Consider the following 15,058-nt stretch of genomic DNA (forward strand, 5'->3'; position numbering starts at 1 on the left):
GTGTGAGTGTGCCCTGCGATGGGCTGGTCCCCCATCCTGGGTTGTTCCCTGCCTCGTGACCATTGCTTGCGGGATAGGTTCCGAACCCCCCGCGACCCAGTAGGATAAGCGGTTTTGAAAATGGATGGATGGATGGACTGAGCAGGAACATGGAAAGAAATTTTCCAATATGAGAAAAAATGAACATCACCTGAACCTGAACCTGACCCTTGACCCTTGACCCTTGATGCCATTGGATAGGAGGCTGTGAATTTTGTGTCAGGGGTTTGAAGCTAAGATTCCGAGTAACTGAACCTAGAACATTGCCTAACCGCTGCTGTTTGTGCAGCGCTGTCTATGTTGCTGTATGTGGTTCCTCTCTGCCTGATACGAGGCAGAGCACTGGGTAATTAAGCCCTTCTGGGGTCTCCTGAGGACAGGGACTGAGTCCTATTGAGTTCTGTCATGCTGCTGCTCTGGATCCTTTCTATTATGCTCTTTTGGACAGAAGAGTCCAATGCATGGTTAGAGAAAAGAGTGCATGGTTAGTGAAAAGTGGGTTATATTGTATATAGTTTTTATCTCACCTATATTTTACATGCATTTTGGAAGTCTGTGAATGTGATAGTATTACAGTTTCTTTTACAGTTTAATACTTTCCATTTTATTAGTAAATGATTATTTTTATAATATTGAAGTAACTGCCCTGTGACCCTGATCAGGATAAGCAGTTGATGGATGGATGGATGGATGGATGGATGGATTGGTGGGTGGGTGGATAAATGAACTGTTTTGAACTATTTTGCAGCTTATTTCCTTTTTGTCTTACTGATTACTCCTTGTTTTGATTCATATGCTACATGTGTGAAAGCTTATGATTTAACTTTTTGAATGGGTTTGACATGAGGGTGAGAGAGACAGATAGTGGAAGAGGGAGAAAAAGACAAACAGGGAGAAACAGAAAGAGAGGGACGGAGAGTGAGAGAGGTAGAAACAGAGGAACAGAGTTGAAAGGTGAGACTGGAGGCTGGCTGATCAGACGCAACAGAACCTGAGCAGCAACTCTGCGGGAGTCTTTGCACCTAAGTGAGAGTGAGACAGACTGGACGCTGGCTGATCAGACACAGCAGAACCTGAGTAGCAACTGGGTGGGAGTCTCTGCACCTGAGTGAGAGTGAGACAGACAGGAGGCTGGCTGATCAGACACAGCAGAACCTGAGTAGCAACTCGGTGGGAGTCTCTGCACCTGAGTGAGAGTGAGACAGACTGGAAGCTGGCTGATCAGACACACCAGAACCTGAGCAGCAACTCGGTGGGAGTCCCTGTACCCGAGTGAGAGTGAGACAGATTGGAGACTGGCTGAACAAATGACTCATCCTCACGGCGGCCAAGCTCTACTTCCAGGAATATTTCATTAATCGCTATTAATCATCAGCGTGGCCTTGGAAAGGCCCACTAAGAGCAGCCCTGTCATCTGTGGTAGGAGCGTGTTGGTGCACCGTAGGGGACACCAGGGGGGAGCTGGGAAAGAGAAGTGGTACAAAAAACGGGAAGTGGCTGATGAGTCTGAGCGGCAGGGTGGGGGGGCCGACATGGGGGCTCATTTAGGTGTTCAGACAGAGAATGGGAACCATATACTATGCAGACTGCTAGACCTGTGGCATGTGGGTGTTACGTCTGGAACTGGTAAGCAGGTGGAGGGAGCCGTGGAAACGAATAAACGGGATTTATTCAGGCTGACACACTCAAAACACACCTGTAACATTAATAACCAGTCTGGGGAAAACATACCTAACGCAGACCTAAATACATGGGACTAATGACAGCAACAAGAAACAGCTGGTAAACATGGGGATTCCACACGAGGTAGATGAGGGGGCGTGGCACACGGGAGGAGCTGACGAGCGGGGCATGACAGTGGGGGTAACTGAATTTAGTAGAATGAATTCTGAAAGTCTTTCAGTATGAAGGATTTAGACCAAATTCTTTCAGTACAGAATAGTCTATGTATCCGCTAATAAATATCACTTTTATTATTTAGTTATAGTTATTGTTTTGTTATACTGTATATATACTATAAGCCCTTAAGCACCCCAAACAGCACCCCGCATCATCCCCGTGCCTTAGAAAACAGGATTATTATCTTTCAAAGCCACCATTTTAGTTCTGAGACATGACCAACAGTCAACACCAGCACGCTGCAAACACCCCCAAACCCTGGAGGAGTGACTGTGAACCAGGGCAGGGGCCCAACTGCTGGGTGACAGTGTGTCTAAGCCTGTGGGCTATGGAAGACGGCAGTGAGACAGCAGGTCAACCATCCCATTACGCGTCCAAGTTTTGGTTAAGTAATCTTTGTCAGTTTTATCTGGTTTAAAATTATTATTTTGTAGACTTAAGATATTTATCGTTTATACCTTGTTTATAGACTGTTCTATATACTTGCTTAATTTATGTATTTTATGCATTCGGGTAACACTGACTGACACACAGTTCTGCTCATGTTAATAAAGCTGTTTTTGAATATGTATTCTGGAGAGAAGTGGAAAGATGGAGAGAGGAGGGGGAATGAGAGAGGAAGGGAGGGAGAGCACAAAGGAAATGGAATGAGAGGGAGGGAAAGAGATAGATAGAAGGGAACGCAGGAAGGAGGAGAGAGAAGAAGGAGGAAAAGTCAAGACAACGAAGCATTATTGAGCTGAGCACAGAGGGAGACAGAGAGGGAGAGGCATGGAAAGTGAAATATAAAGAAAGCAGCTGAGGTAACAATGTTGAGGGATAATGCTGGTCCTTATCTGTGAAACAGTGAGAAATGGGGAAAATCATCCCTATCTCTGTGAAAGTCGGGCATGGAGACAACTCGAAACAAGGAGACGGACCTCACAGGCCTGATGTCTGGGTGTGTGGAGTTATAGTCAGTCACACATGGAAACGATGCTGCACCACAGAGACAGATCACACAGGCCTGGGTGTGTGTGGTCAGAGTCAGTAATGCAAATTTGACTTTACTGTTTTTATCATGAATCATTTTACAGTAACCAATACTTTCAAATAAATGATGGAAAATGAGAAAAACTCAAAAATAAAAGTCCTTTGAAGGTGAAAACAGTGTGTATGAATGAGAAGTGCAGCTGTGTCTGTGAGTGTGTCAGGTGGATCTGAAGAAAATTGGGCAGGTTGAGCTTCCCAGCCATTGAGGTGGGCGGGTGGGTCAGGGGGCAGGATGTTCACACGCTGATGATGCATGTGGGGGGGGGGGCTGTCAGGTGGAGGGAAAGGCACTTGCTACAGGAATGTGTCAGATGGTGAATCAGCACACAGGAATGTGTCAAACGGTGCATTCACCAGAGCAGCCTGCATGCATAGTTATATTACATTTCCATCTTCTTAGCAGCTGTACACCTTTTTTGAGAAAGCAGGGTCAGTCCGTGCTTTGAGAAATTGAGGTGAAGGTCTTGCTTAAGGCCCTAATGGTGGCATCACTTTCCCGTCACTGGGATTTGAACTGAAGCCTTCTGATCACAGGTCCTAAGCCTAACCTGAACAAACATACCCCATCAACAGTGTCACTCTGTGAGGATCTGCGTCTCTGAGGAGCTGTGAGGAACAATGTGGAGCTATTGAGATCTGTAAGGATCTGTGAGGAATTGTGTGGAGCAGTGAATATCTGTGAGGATCTATGTCTCTGGGTAGTTGTAATGACCATGTAATGACTATGGATCTGTGTGGAACTTTGTGGAGCTGTGAGGATCTGTGTCTCTGGCGAGTTGGAAGGGGCTGTGAAGCCCTCAGGTGTCACAGGCCTCTGCTTCCTACATGCTGCGAGTGTTCATGTCAGAGTAACTGAGCTCCTGTTTGCGGGGTCATGAGCCTCTTCTCACTGTGCATCCTTCAGCTTCTCTCAGTGACATACTCAGGAGCATGCTGTTGCTGAGTGGCATACTCAGTGGCATGCTGTCGCTGAGTGGCATACTCAGTGGCATGCTGTCGCTGAGTGACATACTCAGGGGCATGCTGTGACTGAGTGACATACTCAGGGGCATGCTGTGACTGAGTGACATACTCAGGGGCATGCTGTCGCTGAGTGACATACTCAGGGGCATGCTGTGACTGAGTGACATACTCAGTGGCATGCTGTCGCTGAGTGACATACTCAGTGGCATGCTGTCGCTGAGTGACATACTCAGTGGCATGCTGTCGCTGAGTGACATACTCAGTGGCATGCTGTCGCTGAGTGACATACTCAGGGGCATGCTGTCGCTGAGTGACATACTCAGGGGCATACTTACGAGACAGACATCCTGTCTGACAGGCATCCTGTCAGTTTTATCATTTATCATTTGTTTTGTGGTCAAGGATCCTTTAATATATGAAAAATCTTAGCTAGTAGGAGACTGCATAGTGTCTCTGTGTGTTGTTATTGTTGATGTGCTCTTGCTATGTGATGATCAGTCCCCAAGGACCAGCTGCAGTTACATAGAGACACCTTCTCCAAAGACACTCTCCTCCCCCATCCTCCTCCCTTCGCGTTTTCCTCCTACTTCAGTCCTCTCCCTGGCACTCCCAAGCAACTCGTTGACGTCACCATGTAACGGCGATGTGGAGGGCTGTTACAGTGGCCTTAGGCTGCGAGGGAGGCCATGTTAATCAAGTTAAACTGTCGTACGCAGCAGCCCTGCAGGCTCCACTCTGCAGTCCCACAGAATGCGTGTGCTGTAAGGCTGCAGCATTAACTCTTTTATCCGCCACTGTTATTATTATTGTTTTGACATGTTTCCTGCCCTGTAGCTATGATGTAATGACTTCTGTATGGTGCTTCTCTGCAGAAAGGAGCTGCTGAATTTACTCAGCCACCGCAGAAGCACCATGTCAGGGGGGGAGAGAGGGGTGGCTATGCCCATCAAACTTGTTACACCAGCGCCATATCACGCCATCCTTTGGTGGCTCTGGCATTGTGCAGGGCAAGTACTTGTCCTTGGAACCATGTAGAGTGAGGTCCCCAGTGGCAGTTGGGTGTAATTGCAGACCAGGGACAGTTTATTACTAGTACTGCTCCAAATGTGCAGCTGAGATGCTGGTATGTTCTTCCATCCGCAGAGCTTTGACAGAACTTTGCAGTTGTAGTTTTTGGCATCACTTATGACCTTAAAAACTGAAATGTATTGCCTTGTGCAAGGCCATTGATGATAATTTCACTTCATAACTGTACCACCTCCCCCCCCCCCCCCACCTGTACCCCCGCAGACCTGTCCAGGAATCGCCTAACTGACATCCCCATGGAGGTGTGCCAGCTAGTTTCGCTGGAGACCTTGAACCTCTACCACAACTGTGTCAAAACCATTCCTGACGCCATAGTCAATCTACAAACACTCACTTCCTTAAACCTGAGGTAAGACCGCTGTCTGACCATGTTAAACCTGAAATAAGACCACTGTCTGACCATGTTAATCCTGAGGTAAGACCGCTGTCTGAAGTAATACCACACTCTGACAAATTTGAGGTAATACCGCACTCTGACCGAGGTAAATCTGAGGTAATACCACACTCTGACTGTGGTAAATTTGAGGTAATACCGCACTCCGACCGAGGTAAATCTGAGGTAATACCACACTCTGACTGTGGTAAATTTGAGGTAATACCGCACTCCAACCGAGGTAAATCTGAGGTAATACCGCACTTTGACTGTGGTAAATTTGAGGTAATACCGCACTCCAACCGAGGTAAATCTGAGGTAATACCGCACTTTGACTGTGGTAAATTTGAGGTAATACCGCACTCTGACCGAGGTAAATCTCAGGTAATACCGCATTTTGACTGTGGTAAATTTGAGGTAATACCGCACTCTGACCGAGGTAAATCTGAGGTAATACCGCACTTTGACTGTGGTAAATTTGAGGTAATACCGCACTTTGACTGTGGTATATTTGAGGTCATACCGCACTCTGACTGTGGTAAATCTGAGGTAATACCGCACTTTGACTGCGGTAAATGTTAGGTAATACAACCCTCTGACTGAAGTAAATCTGAGTTAATACCTCAGTCTGTGGTAAATGGGAAGTAATGGACTGTCACTGGGCTGCTTTAAATGTCAGAAAATGAAGTTGAAGGAACTTTTGACAGGAAGTTGGAGTAACTTCTCTGTCTTGTTTTTTGCCTCCCCTGTGGAGAACTGTGACCCTCCCCCACCCCTCGGTATTCTGCTCAGTCCCAGAGCTAACATTTAGATTTTAACTTCAAAAAGAAATACCCCCCAACTCCACACACACACACACACACACACACACACACACACACACACACACACACACACACCATAACCCCTTCAAGCTGTTTGGCCTCTCGGAGTCTGGGAACGCAATGATGTTTTGCTAGCAGAGTGGGAGGGGCTGCCAGGTTGTGGGAGGGGGCAGCGGGTATGTACAGTGTGAAGTGAGGAGCCAGGAGGAGGGGTCATGTACCAGGAAGCAGGGCTGTATACTGTGGGGGGGGGGGGGGGGGGGTGAGGGGGGCGGTGGGGGGTGGAGGCCAGTGACCACGGCTGAACATTGTTTAATTGCATGGCTACCAGACTCAGCATAGAACACTGCCGGGGGGGTGGTCTGGTGCAGGGTGCAGACAGACCCGCCATCCCGCCGCCACACGTCCTGTCTGCGAGGGTGGTGGCGGGGTGATTCCCTTTAGTGTGGGGGTGTGCTCATAAGGCGTCTCATGTCGGCTGTTACGTAAGTGTTCACAGTCAGCTGTGCTGGAACACTCTGTGTCAGAGAGTGGAGCTATTTACATCAGCTGGGGGGGGGATGTGGTGAGAAAGACATGAAGAGCTGGCCTCCTCCACACGCGGTCAGGGGTCAGAGAGGGGGCATAGGGCAGGCCTCAGACATGCCGCTCCCTTCCACAGGGCCTTCTCACAGCTTCTGTGGCACCATGGTGCTCTGGTAGACACCTGACCTTCATCTCAACTCCCCTGTGCTTACCCCCCTCTCCCCCACAGGGACCAGTCACTGTCTGCAATGGCCTGAGATTCCTGTTTACATAAATCCAGTCTATGGTGTACTCAGGAAAAACAGCACAGTTCCTGTCCACTTTGCGTTGGTTAGTGAGTGACTGTAACCTGGCAGAGACTTGTATTGTTCCATGGGTGACGTGATGTCAGTGTTGGAAGGGAAGGTGTGGCAGCAGAACGAACCCAAAGCTCAACAGGGCAGAGCCATAGCTCAATGGGGCGGAGCCAGAACTCAGCTGGGCGGAGCTAGAGCTCAGCAGGCCTGACGTCTGTGTCGCTATTTCTGTTGTTCTGGCACTTATGCTGCGTTCCATTTAAATCGGAGGTTAGAAGTCAGAGCTGAGAATGATGTCACACTTAACCACTTTCCAGTACATCAAATCAGAAAGCCATTTAGCAATACCAGTTCTAGCCAGGTTTATTGTTTGCCATTGTTAGCAATACCAGTTGATAACACATTATGCCGTATTTTGTGATTACAAACAACGTAGCAACGAGTCCACAGGTAGCAGTTGGACAGTATTGTGTGTATAACCGAGTTAATGGGGGACAAATAAGACATGAGTGCTAATAAACACCTATTTATATACAGCTTCCACTTCTATTGATTTTTCAGAGTTCAGCCTCTTGAATTCTGAGGTCGAGGTTGCAGAGGTTCCTGCGACTTTCTGAGTCGGAATTCCGACTTCACGGGGCATTACAGTTGAAATTTCCAGTCCAAATGGAATACAGAATTAGCACTGTCCCACTTCCAAATTAGCCATTCTTGGCGTATGTATAATCCAGGCCATCCTTTACAGTCTGGCGGCTTTCAGGCAGGAGTGTATAAGGAAACAAACCTCATTAACGATGCAGAATGTTTTCAAAGCAGCCATTCGACGATCATTTGGCGTTCGTCACCTGTGTGTGACACTGATGTCGTGTCGTGACCGTGACTACGGCACACTTACAGGGACGGGTCACATGGGTAATGGGTTTCCACGGCTCAGCTCCTGTGACATAAGCATGGAGGTCAGCCAGTTAACCTGCGCAATTATGTCGTATTCCTGGAGGCATTGCATCATCGGGCAACACCCTCACCATTAGACCGTTAGAGGTCACTGGCCCGTGTGACCCAGCTGTCCCCAGAGCATCTGCGGCTGCTGTTTCACCCCAGACACACTATGATGTGTCTGCAGATCCATTGAAGCTCTGCTGAGGCCTTTAAACAGCATTTGCTAAGCCTCTGTGCCTCTTATCAGATGGTCACCTGTTAAAGCCCAGCCTTGGCACGTCCGCAGGTCCTAGAGTAAGGCCCTTAACCCCCAGCTCCCTGGGCACCACAACAGGTGGCTCCCCTTTGCAGTCAGCTTGCTCTTACCTACAGAGCGCAAGTTGCAGAAAGCGTAAAAAGAATTTCCCCATGGAGATCAATAAAGTATCAATTATTATTATTTTACCAGCATCTCACAATGTGCTAGCAGCTCACCCTGTGCTGCACTTTTAGCACTAAGACTGTGCAATGGTGAGACTAGCCGTAAGATCATACGACCCTCTACTTTGTGTATGTGAGTGTCAGACCTGCTACTTCTGGGGCTGTATGGTCATGTGACTGGGATCATGTGACTGTGTGAACGTGGGATACAGTGTTCAGTAGATGATAATTAGTCACTGCTCTTCTGGCCTTGTAGGTGCAATGGGGAAACACTAATCTAGTTTCTTATTCTATTAATGAGGGACCATGCAGGGAGAAGAAGTAAATCAGGGTGGAATAGGAGCTGCACTGATGTTGAATCATTTTTTAGTTTCATAAACCGTGTTGGAGGACTGTGCAGAGCAGAGGGGTTCAAGTATACTTTGGATTAGTGGGTGACCGCAGCTTAGTGCATAGTTCGGTATAAAGTATAAAAACTGGGCCAAAATACTTCAGATTAAACTAATCGTTTCTTTGAGTAGAATTAAAATATTTTTTCATGAAAATCAGGGCTGTTTCTTATTCTTTTTGCCAGCCTATGTCTGGTTGTTATTTGTTTCAAAAAGCACACTGAACTCATCCATTGAAATGCTGATACCCAGCACTAATGTGATTTGAGTTGGCATGTTGCCATGTTTACCCCACATTTTTGTGTCCTACGCCCTGATACTGCTGGTTGACCTTAGAGCACGAGCTCTTGGAGATCGGTGACTATGACGTTGTTTCCTGACTGAAGTCCTGTGCTTCCTGAGGCAGGCTTGCAGGGGCCCCCAGGAGAAGTGTCTCCGGATGGTCCCGTCATCTTCAGTCTCCATGCCTAGTCACTGGCTCCCATACACTGTAGTAAGATTTGGGTTAATCCCCGAATGGGGTGCAGTCATGTGAGCCGAGGGGGTCACACGCGAAATTCCCCTCCCTGCCTGTGCACGCCATGTGAGCAGGGTTTTTGTTCACGTTTTCCTGGAGTCATGAGACCATATTTGTTATCGGATGTTTGTTCGGAAACGCTTTACATTAACTGCACCTTCATTATGCTTTTATATCACATTCATAAAACGTTCGGTACACCTTCATAATGTATTCATTAAGTATTCAGAAATCATTCATAAACATCATGTATGTATATCATAACATCCTAACATCCCTTAACAGCTGTAATATACATTAATAACAAACATTATAATTGTATAATCATGTAATGTTTGTTATTAATGTAGATTAAAGCTATTATGGGATGTTAGGATGTTAAGGTGTGCTTGCATGCTGCTTATGAATGTTCTATGAATGCATAATGAAGCTGCACTGAATGTTCTATAAATGCATAATGAATGCATTATGTAGGTGCACTTAATGTAAAGCGTTACCGTTTGTTCTTTATGGATGTTGCAAGCTCCCTCATTGGCAGTTGGGCTGCTAGGTGGGCAGGGTGTTGGGGAGCCACAGGCAGAGAGCTGGCCCAGTAGGGTCCCGCCACACCCAGCCACCCCATCTGTGATGGCTGTTCTTTCTCCCCTTGATCAGATTAAATGTAAATACACCTTTGTGCCTGTTTGTTGTCTGCGTGCCCGACCTGTGGCTTTGCCCTGTGTGGTTTTGGTTTGCATGCTGGTGAGATCATTACCATGTAACACCTGGTACGTGCAGCGTATTCGCCAGCTATCCCTGGTTTTTTCTTGTTTATTTGTCATATGTGGTAAAAACCCGAGAGTATTAATTGAGAAAGGAAACGTGTTCACTGTCCTTGTCTCACACATGTGCCCACAAGCACGGCCCTGCAGTATGTAACCGTTCCTCGTTAAGCATGAAAACCGGCACCTTATCGTGCATCGGTCTGATCGTGCCTGGGCCTGTTTCACATGAGACCAGCCAGGGGCTGAAACTTATCGCTGGAATCAGCAGTGAGGATGTCCCTTGGAAAGCTACCATTGAAAAGGGCCCATCTACGCTGCTTCCAGCTCTCAGCCCCCGCACGGCCATAAACAGGCAGCAGACACTCCGCAATCTACCTGAACGTTGCGGAATGCAGTGGTGTCACCCCCCTACCCCCGTTTTACTGAGTGCCCTGAATCTTGGATGCAGCCTGGGCCTCTGCCGTACCAGCAGGCATGAGGCATGACATGCTTATGAGACGCTTCGGGAGAAGACTCAGCACTTCTGTTTGTTTATTTTATCAGATCAAACTTTTTTTTTAATTAGCTGGATTTTTCCCGCTTGCCGCATTTCTCTGGAATCCGTTTGTCTTTCCCAGACTGCATGCTAAGTACCAGGCTCGCTCATGAGGCTGACTTTAAAGCTCTGCTTCTAAGGTGTCCTTTACGGGGATCATTCCTCTCAGCCACCCCCTCGACGGCGAAAGCTTTCTGCCATGTTTACTTCCATCTAGCGATGCCAATTCCTGGAATTTTCTGAAGAAATTGGAAATTTTCAATGGGAATTTATGGGAATTTATATTTTCCTGTACATGTAAAGGCAAACATACAAAAAGTATATTAATAAATGGAGATTCTAAAGACACTTGGATTTAGCTTAACACTTTATAGGGAATCAGCAAGTTTGTTAGTTAGCTTTTCATTCATTAGCTGGTTTGATGGATTCTTTGAGCTGTGGATGATGAGTTTTCTATCTACTTTTACAGTTTATTTTTGTATTTAAAACGACAAAATATGAACATACCACGGCTTGGCACATGTAAGCCGTAAAAAGTAGAAACCAAAAGTAGCTACAAAACTGCTTTGTAAATTGCAAAATTCCCATGGTAAAGTTACATCTGACACCATGGACGGCGTTATATTTGTACAGCTTGATTTGGTGCTGGAATGTCACTTCCTGTGTGTTTGTCCCATGAAGAGACTCGTGGTGCTGATGTGTTTGCATGTGTTTCCCTGCAGCAGGAACCAGCTGTCGGCGCTCCCAGCGTGTGTGTGTGGCCTGCCCCTCCGTGTGCTCAACGCCAGCAACAACAAGCTGGGCTCCCTTCCTGAGGCCCTCGGCCAGCTCAGCGGCCTCATGGAGCTGGTACGTGTGTCTGCCTGCAAGTGGCACCATGATCGCGTATGGTTGTGTGTGTGTGTGTGTGTGTGTGTATGGGGGGGGGGGGGGGGGCACAACTTTAATTGTGCACTGCTGTTTTGGTTCACAGTCTGTAGTTTACTGTGTGTGTAGCTCTGTGTTCCGGTATTGTAATGTGTGTCTGGCTGTGTTTTCAGGTTTACTCTGGTGTGTGTGTCTACTGAATATCCCCCACAATGTAATAAAACCCTGTTATTCTGACGTTGTAGGGATAATTTTTCAGGGCCCCACAAAAATCTGTGAATGCAATCCAAAAACTAAAAATGCCAAAGTCTTGTATTTTGTTTGTTTACTTATGGTTAAGGTTAGGGCTGGGTAGGGGTTAAGGTCATCATGTTGGGATTAGAGTTTTCCCCATAGAAATGAATGAGCGGTTCAAACGAAGATATGATTACAGGTGTGTGTGTGTGTGTGGGAAGCTGCTACTGAATCACCAGTGTAGCCCTTGCTGTTGAATCTGGGGTCACCTACAACAGTCAAACTGTTCCACACTGTGAAATTTGTTAAGGTCTTTTAAAGTCTGGCAGATTGAGGGTCACCTATCCCAGGACCTACAGTAGCAAGTGGTGGCAGCATTACATTGGTATTTCTGACCCAGGGTTACAGCTTCGTTATTTTAATCTCAGTTCTTCCTGGACGGCTGCAAGTGTGCATTTTTGAGAGTGTGGTGGGTTTTGTGAGCAGCTGTAGGTGCTGTGAATGACAGGGCAAGACAGTTTATTTCGGGATAGGCCAGCTCAACAAAACTTCTGGTTACAGTCACCATTCCCGCTGTTTCCTCCTGCTGGAAGCATGGTGATTGGTTGTGCGGCTGGTTCTCCAATGTTGCCATGATACGCTTCCCTTATCCGTACTGTTCACACAGGATGTCAGCTGTAATGAGCTCACCGCCCTCCCCCGCCACATTGGCAGGCTGAAGGCCCTGAGGGAGCTCAATGTGCGGAGGAACCAGCTCTGCATTCTCCCAGAGGGTAAGTAGCCAATAGAATGGCTTTAAGAAACACAAATGAGATGACAGACCAATAGAATGGCTTTAAGAAACACTAATGAGATGACAGACCAATAGAATGACCTTAGAAACATAAATAAGATGTTTAACATTGAGGGCCTTGTAGAGCATAGAGAAGTTGATTAACAAATAAAATGACTTCAAATGCCCAGTAATGGTGAGTAATCAATCGAATGGCTTTAAAAAACTCAAGAAAGGTAAGTAACCAAAATAACTCACTTTAAAGAGGCCAAAGGAGGCAGGTGAACAGGAGAAGCTGCCTTATGGTTAGAGCAGATGAAACAGCCTGGTGCTTCAGCACCTTTCAGCATGAATGCAATAGTCTTGGCCTGAGTAGAACATTGTTCACCGTTGAAGAAGGGATCTCACCTTTCCTCAGAGCCCCCCCCTGTTCGATATGGGTCTGGGGGGGATTGGGCGGGGGGGTAAACTGAGTGTAGGGAGGGTTTATTTTTCCATGCATTTTTCCTGTCCTTGGCTCTGCATTTACTCCACCCAAATGGGTCATTCCAGTAGTTATGCTTTATGCTGAAATCTGATTGGTGAAAGATGAAGTGTGACATGATCTCTGGACCATGTTGGGGGTGGGGGACTGACGGAAGGATGCATGGGGTGAAAGGTCCTGAATGAGGAACGAGAAATATGTTTAAGTGACTTATAAATATCTGAATGTTTAACCTCTATAGTCTCTGTGGAGTGTTTAACCTTTGCTTTGACCTTTTACTTATTCATCACTAATATCTGTTCAGGCCTTAAATGACTACTGTATGAACATTGGACTATAATTACTTCATTTTGACGAGAGTCGCCTTATTTGGATCTGAACAGAAAAGCTCTGTGGGCTCTGGGATAGTGACAGCAGTACAGATATGGAAACATCTGAGCTTCAGTGCTGCTGCTATTAATCACCAATCAAAGCCAAATAGGCTCTTTCAAGTGTTCTTACAAGTTTCAGCTCTGGAATGTGAAACATCAGCTTTGCCAACTGGTTATACTAAAATAATCTACAGGAATTGTCCCAAGGGGTTTGCTCACTTGGGATATTTGAGGGTTAATGATGGAGTTTAATGATAGGCATTTGACTGGGAGATAAGATATTAATTGACTGCCTAAAAATCACCTTCCCCAGGGAAATCAAGGAGGAGATGAAGCCCAAATCCTGCTTCTCTTTCTCCTCAGAGTCCTCTGTCTGTCTGTAACTAGGTGTCCTTTAAACCACTGAGTACAGATAAAGACTGACACACAGGAACAATTACTTACAAACACCCACACTTATGCAAATACTTATGCACCTGACCCCTGCTGTAAAATAGCTCTACAGATTAATATCATGGAATGCAGTATTTCTGTACCTGACGAGGATGCCAGGGTTTTTCTGAGCAAGCGAGTCAGCTTTATGTGTCAGCTACAGGACGTGATGATTGGAAAGAAGCTCTCCGAGCCTGCATTCATTCCTGCCAAAAATGGTGGTCTTGAGTACTAAATTCAGCCCCAGAGCAGACTGTCATATGACAGTCATTTGATGCAGCCTGTATTGAGAAAAGCCTTCTTCATCTCCTCAAAGGTGCGAATGCTCTCCCTCTGCTGAAGTGGTACCCTCTGTGTCACCCCTGGAATCACCAACATAGATTTTCTCTAGAGGGCTTAAGGTCAACATGAGCTGGTCTTGTTGCTGATCCTGTTTCTGTTACTGCTCTTGCTGATATACCTGCTCTTGCTACTACAGCGGTGTTCGCAGACCTAAGCACTCAGTCACAGCCATTGGCTAGTTTGACTCGTGTTCAGAGGTCCCTGTCAGTTCATGTGTGGCGCTCCCTTTGTGGAACAACTGTGTTGCCTGCTGACTCAGCAGCTTGGAAAACGTAGCTGGGGTGGGGTGGGGGGGGGGGTTAAATATGTTTTACCATGTCAGTGATGGCTTTGATGGTGTCTCTGTGTCAGACCCTGTGTCATTACAGTAGCCTTTGATACGCATCACAGTCATTAAACATGAGTGAGTATGGCATCCCTTCCAGGATGTCCCTTGCCCTGCGCTGCCTGGATAGGCTCCAGGGTGGAGTTTAGGGTGGATAAATGGATGGATGGTCTTAGAGGTGTGTTAACAGATCCTCGTCTCCTCCCAGGATCAAAGCCTGACCTCCCCTCTGCTCTCCACCCTTCTTTACCCTCCTCTCCTCTCATGTCTTCTCTTCCTCCCTTCCTCTCCCCTCCTTCCCTCCCCTCTTCTCTGCTCTTCTCTTCTATCCCAACCCCTCCCCTCTCATCTCCTCCTCTTTACTCTGCTCTTGTCTCCTCCCTTCCCCTCTCCTCCCCTCCCCTCTCCTCCCCTCCTCTCCTCTCCTCTCCTTTCATGTCCTCCCTCAGATCTGGCAGAGCTTCCCTTGGTGAAATTTGACTTCTCCTGCAACAAAGTGTCCACCATCCCCATCTGTTACAGGAAGATGGTGCAGCTGCAGTCCCTGCAGCTGGAGAACAACCCACTGCAGAATCCGCCTGCGCAGGTTGGCAGAGCCCGCACATACCGCTGTCTGCTTCTCCCAGTCTC

The 15,058-nt window shown here is 47.0% G+C and overlaps 1 protein-coding gene across 6 annotated transcripts in view; it reads left to right on the forward strand.

Moving 5' to 3' along the window:
• Positions 1-15,058, forward strand: part of lrch1 (leucine-rich repeats and calponin homology (CH) domain containing 1) — a 65,727-nt gene that overhangs the window by 19,713 nt on the left and 30,956 nt on the right. For all 6 annotated transcript variants that reach the window (XM_048978227.1, XM_048978224.1, XM_048978225.1 and 3 more), the window contains exons 2-5: positions 5,224-5,368; positions 11,324-11,450; positions 12,370-12,475; positions 14,878-15,014. In XM_048978227.1, coding sequence (XP_048834184.1) covers positions 5,224-5,368; positions 11,324-11,450; positions 12,370-12,475; positions 14,878-15,014 — 515 coding nt within the window. The remainder of the gene's footprint in view (positions 1-5,223; positions 5,369-11,323; positions 11,451-12,369; positions 12,476-14,877; positions 15,015-15,058) is intronic.

This window comes from Brienomyrus brachyistius, chromosome 16 (genome assembly GCF_023856365.1).
Source record: "Brienomyrus brachyistius isolate T26 chromosome 16, BBRACH_0.4, whole genome shotgun sequence".
Classification (NCBI taxonomy): Eukaryota; Metazoa; Chordata; class Actinopteri; order Osteoglossiformes; family Mormyridae; genus Brienomyrus; species Brienomyrus brachyistius.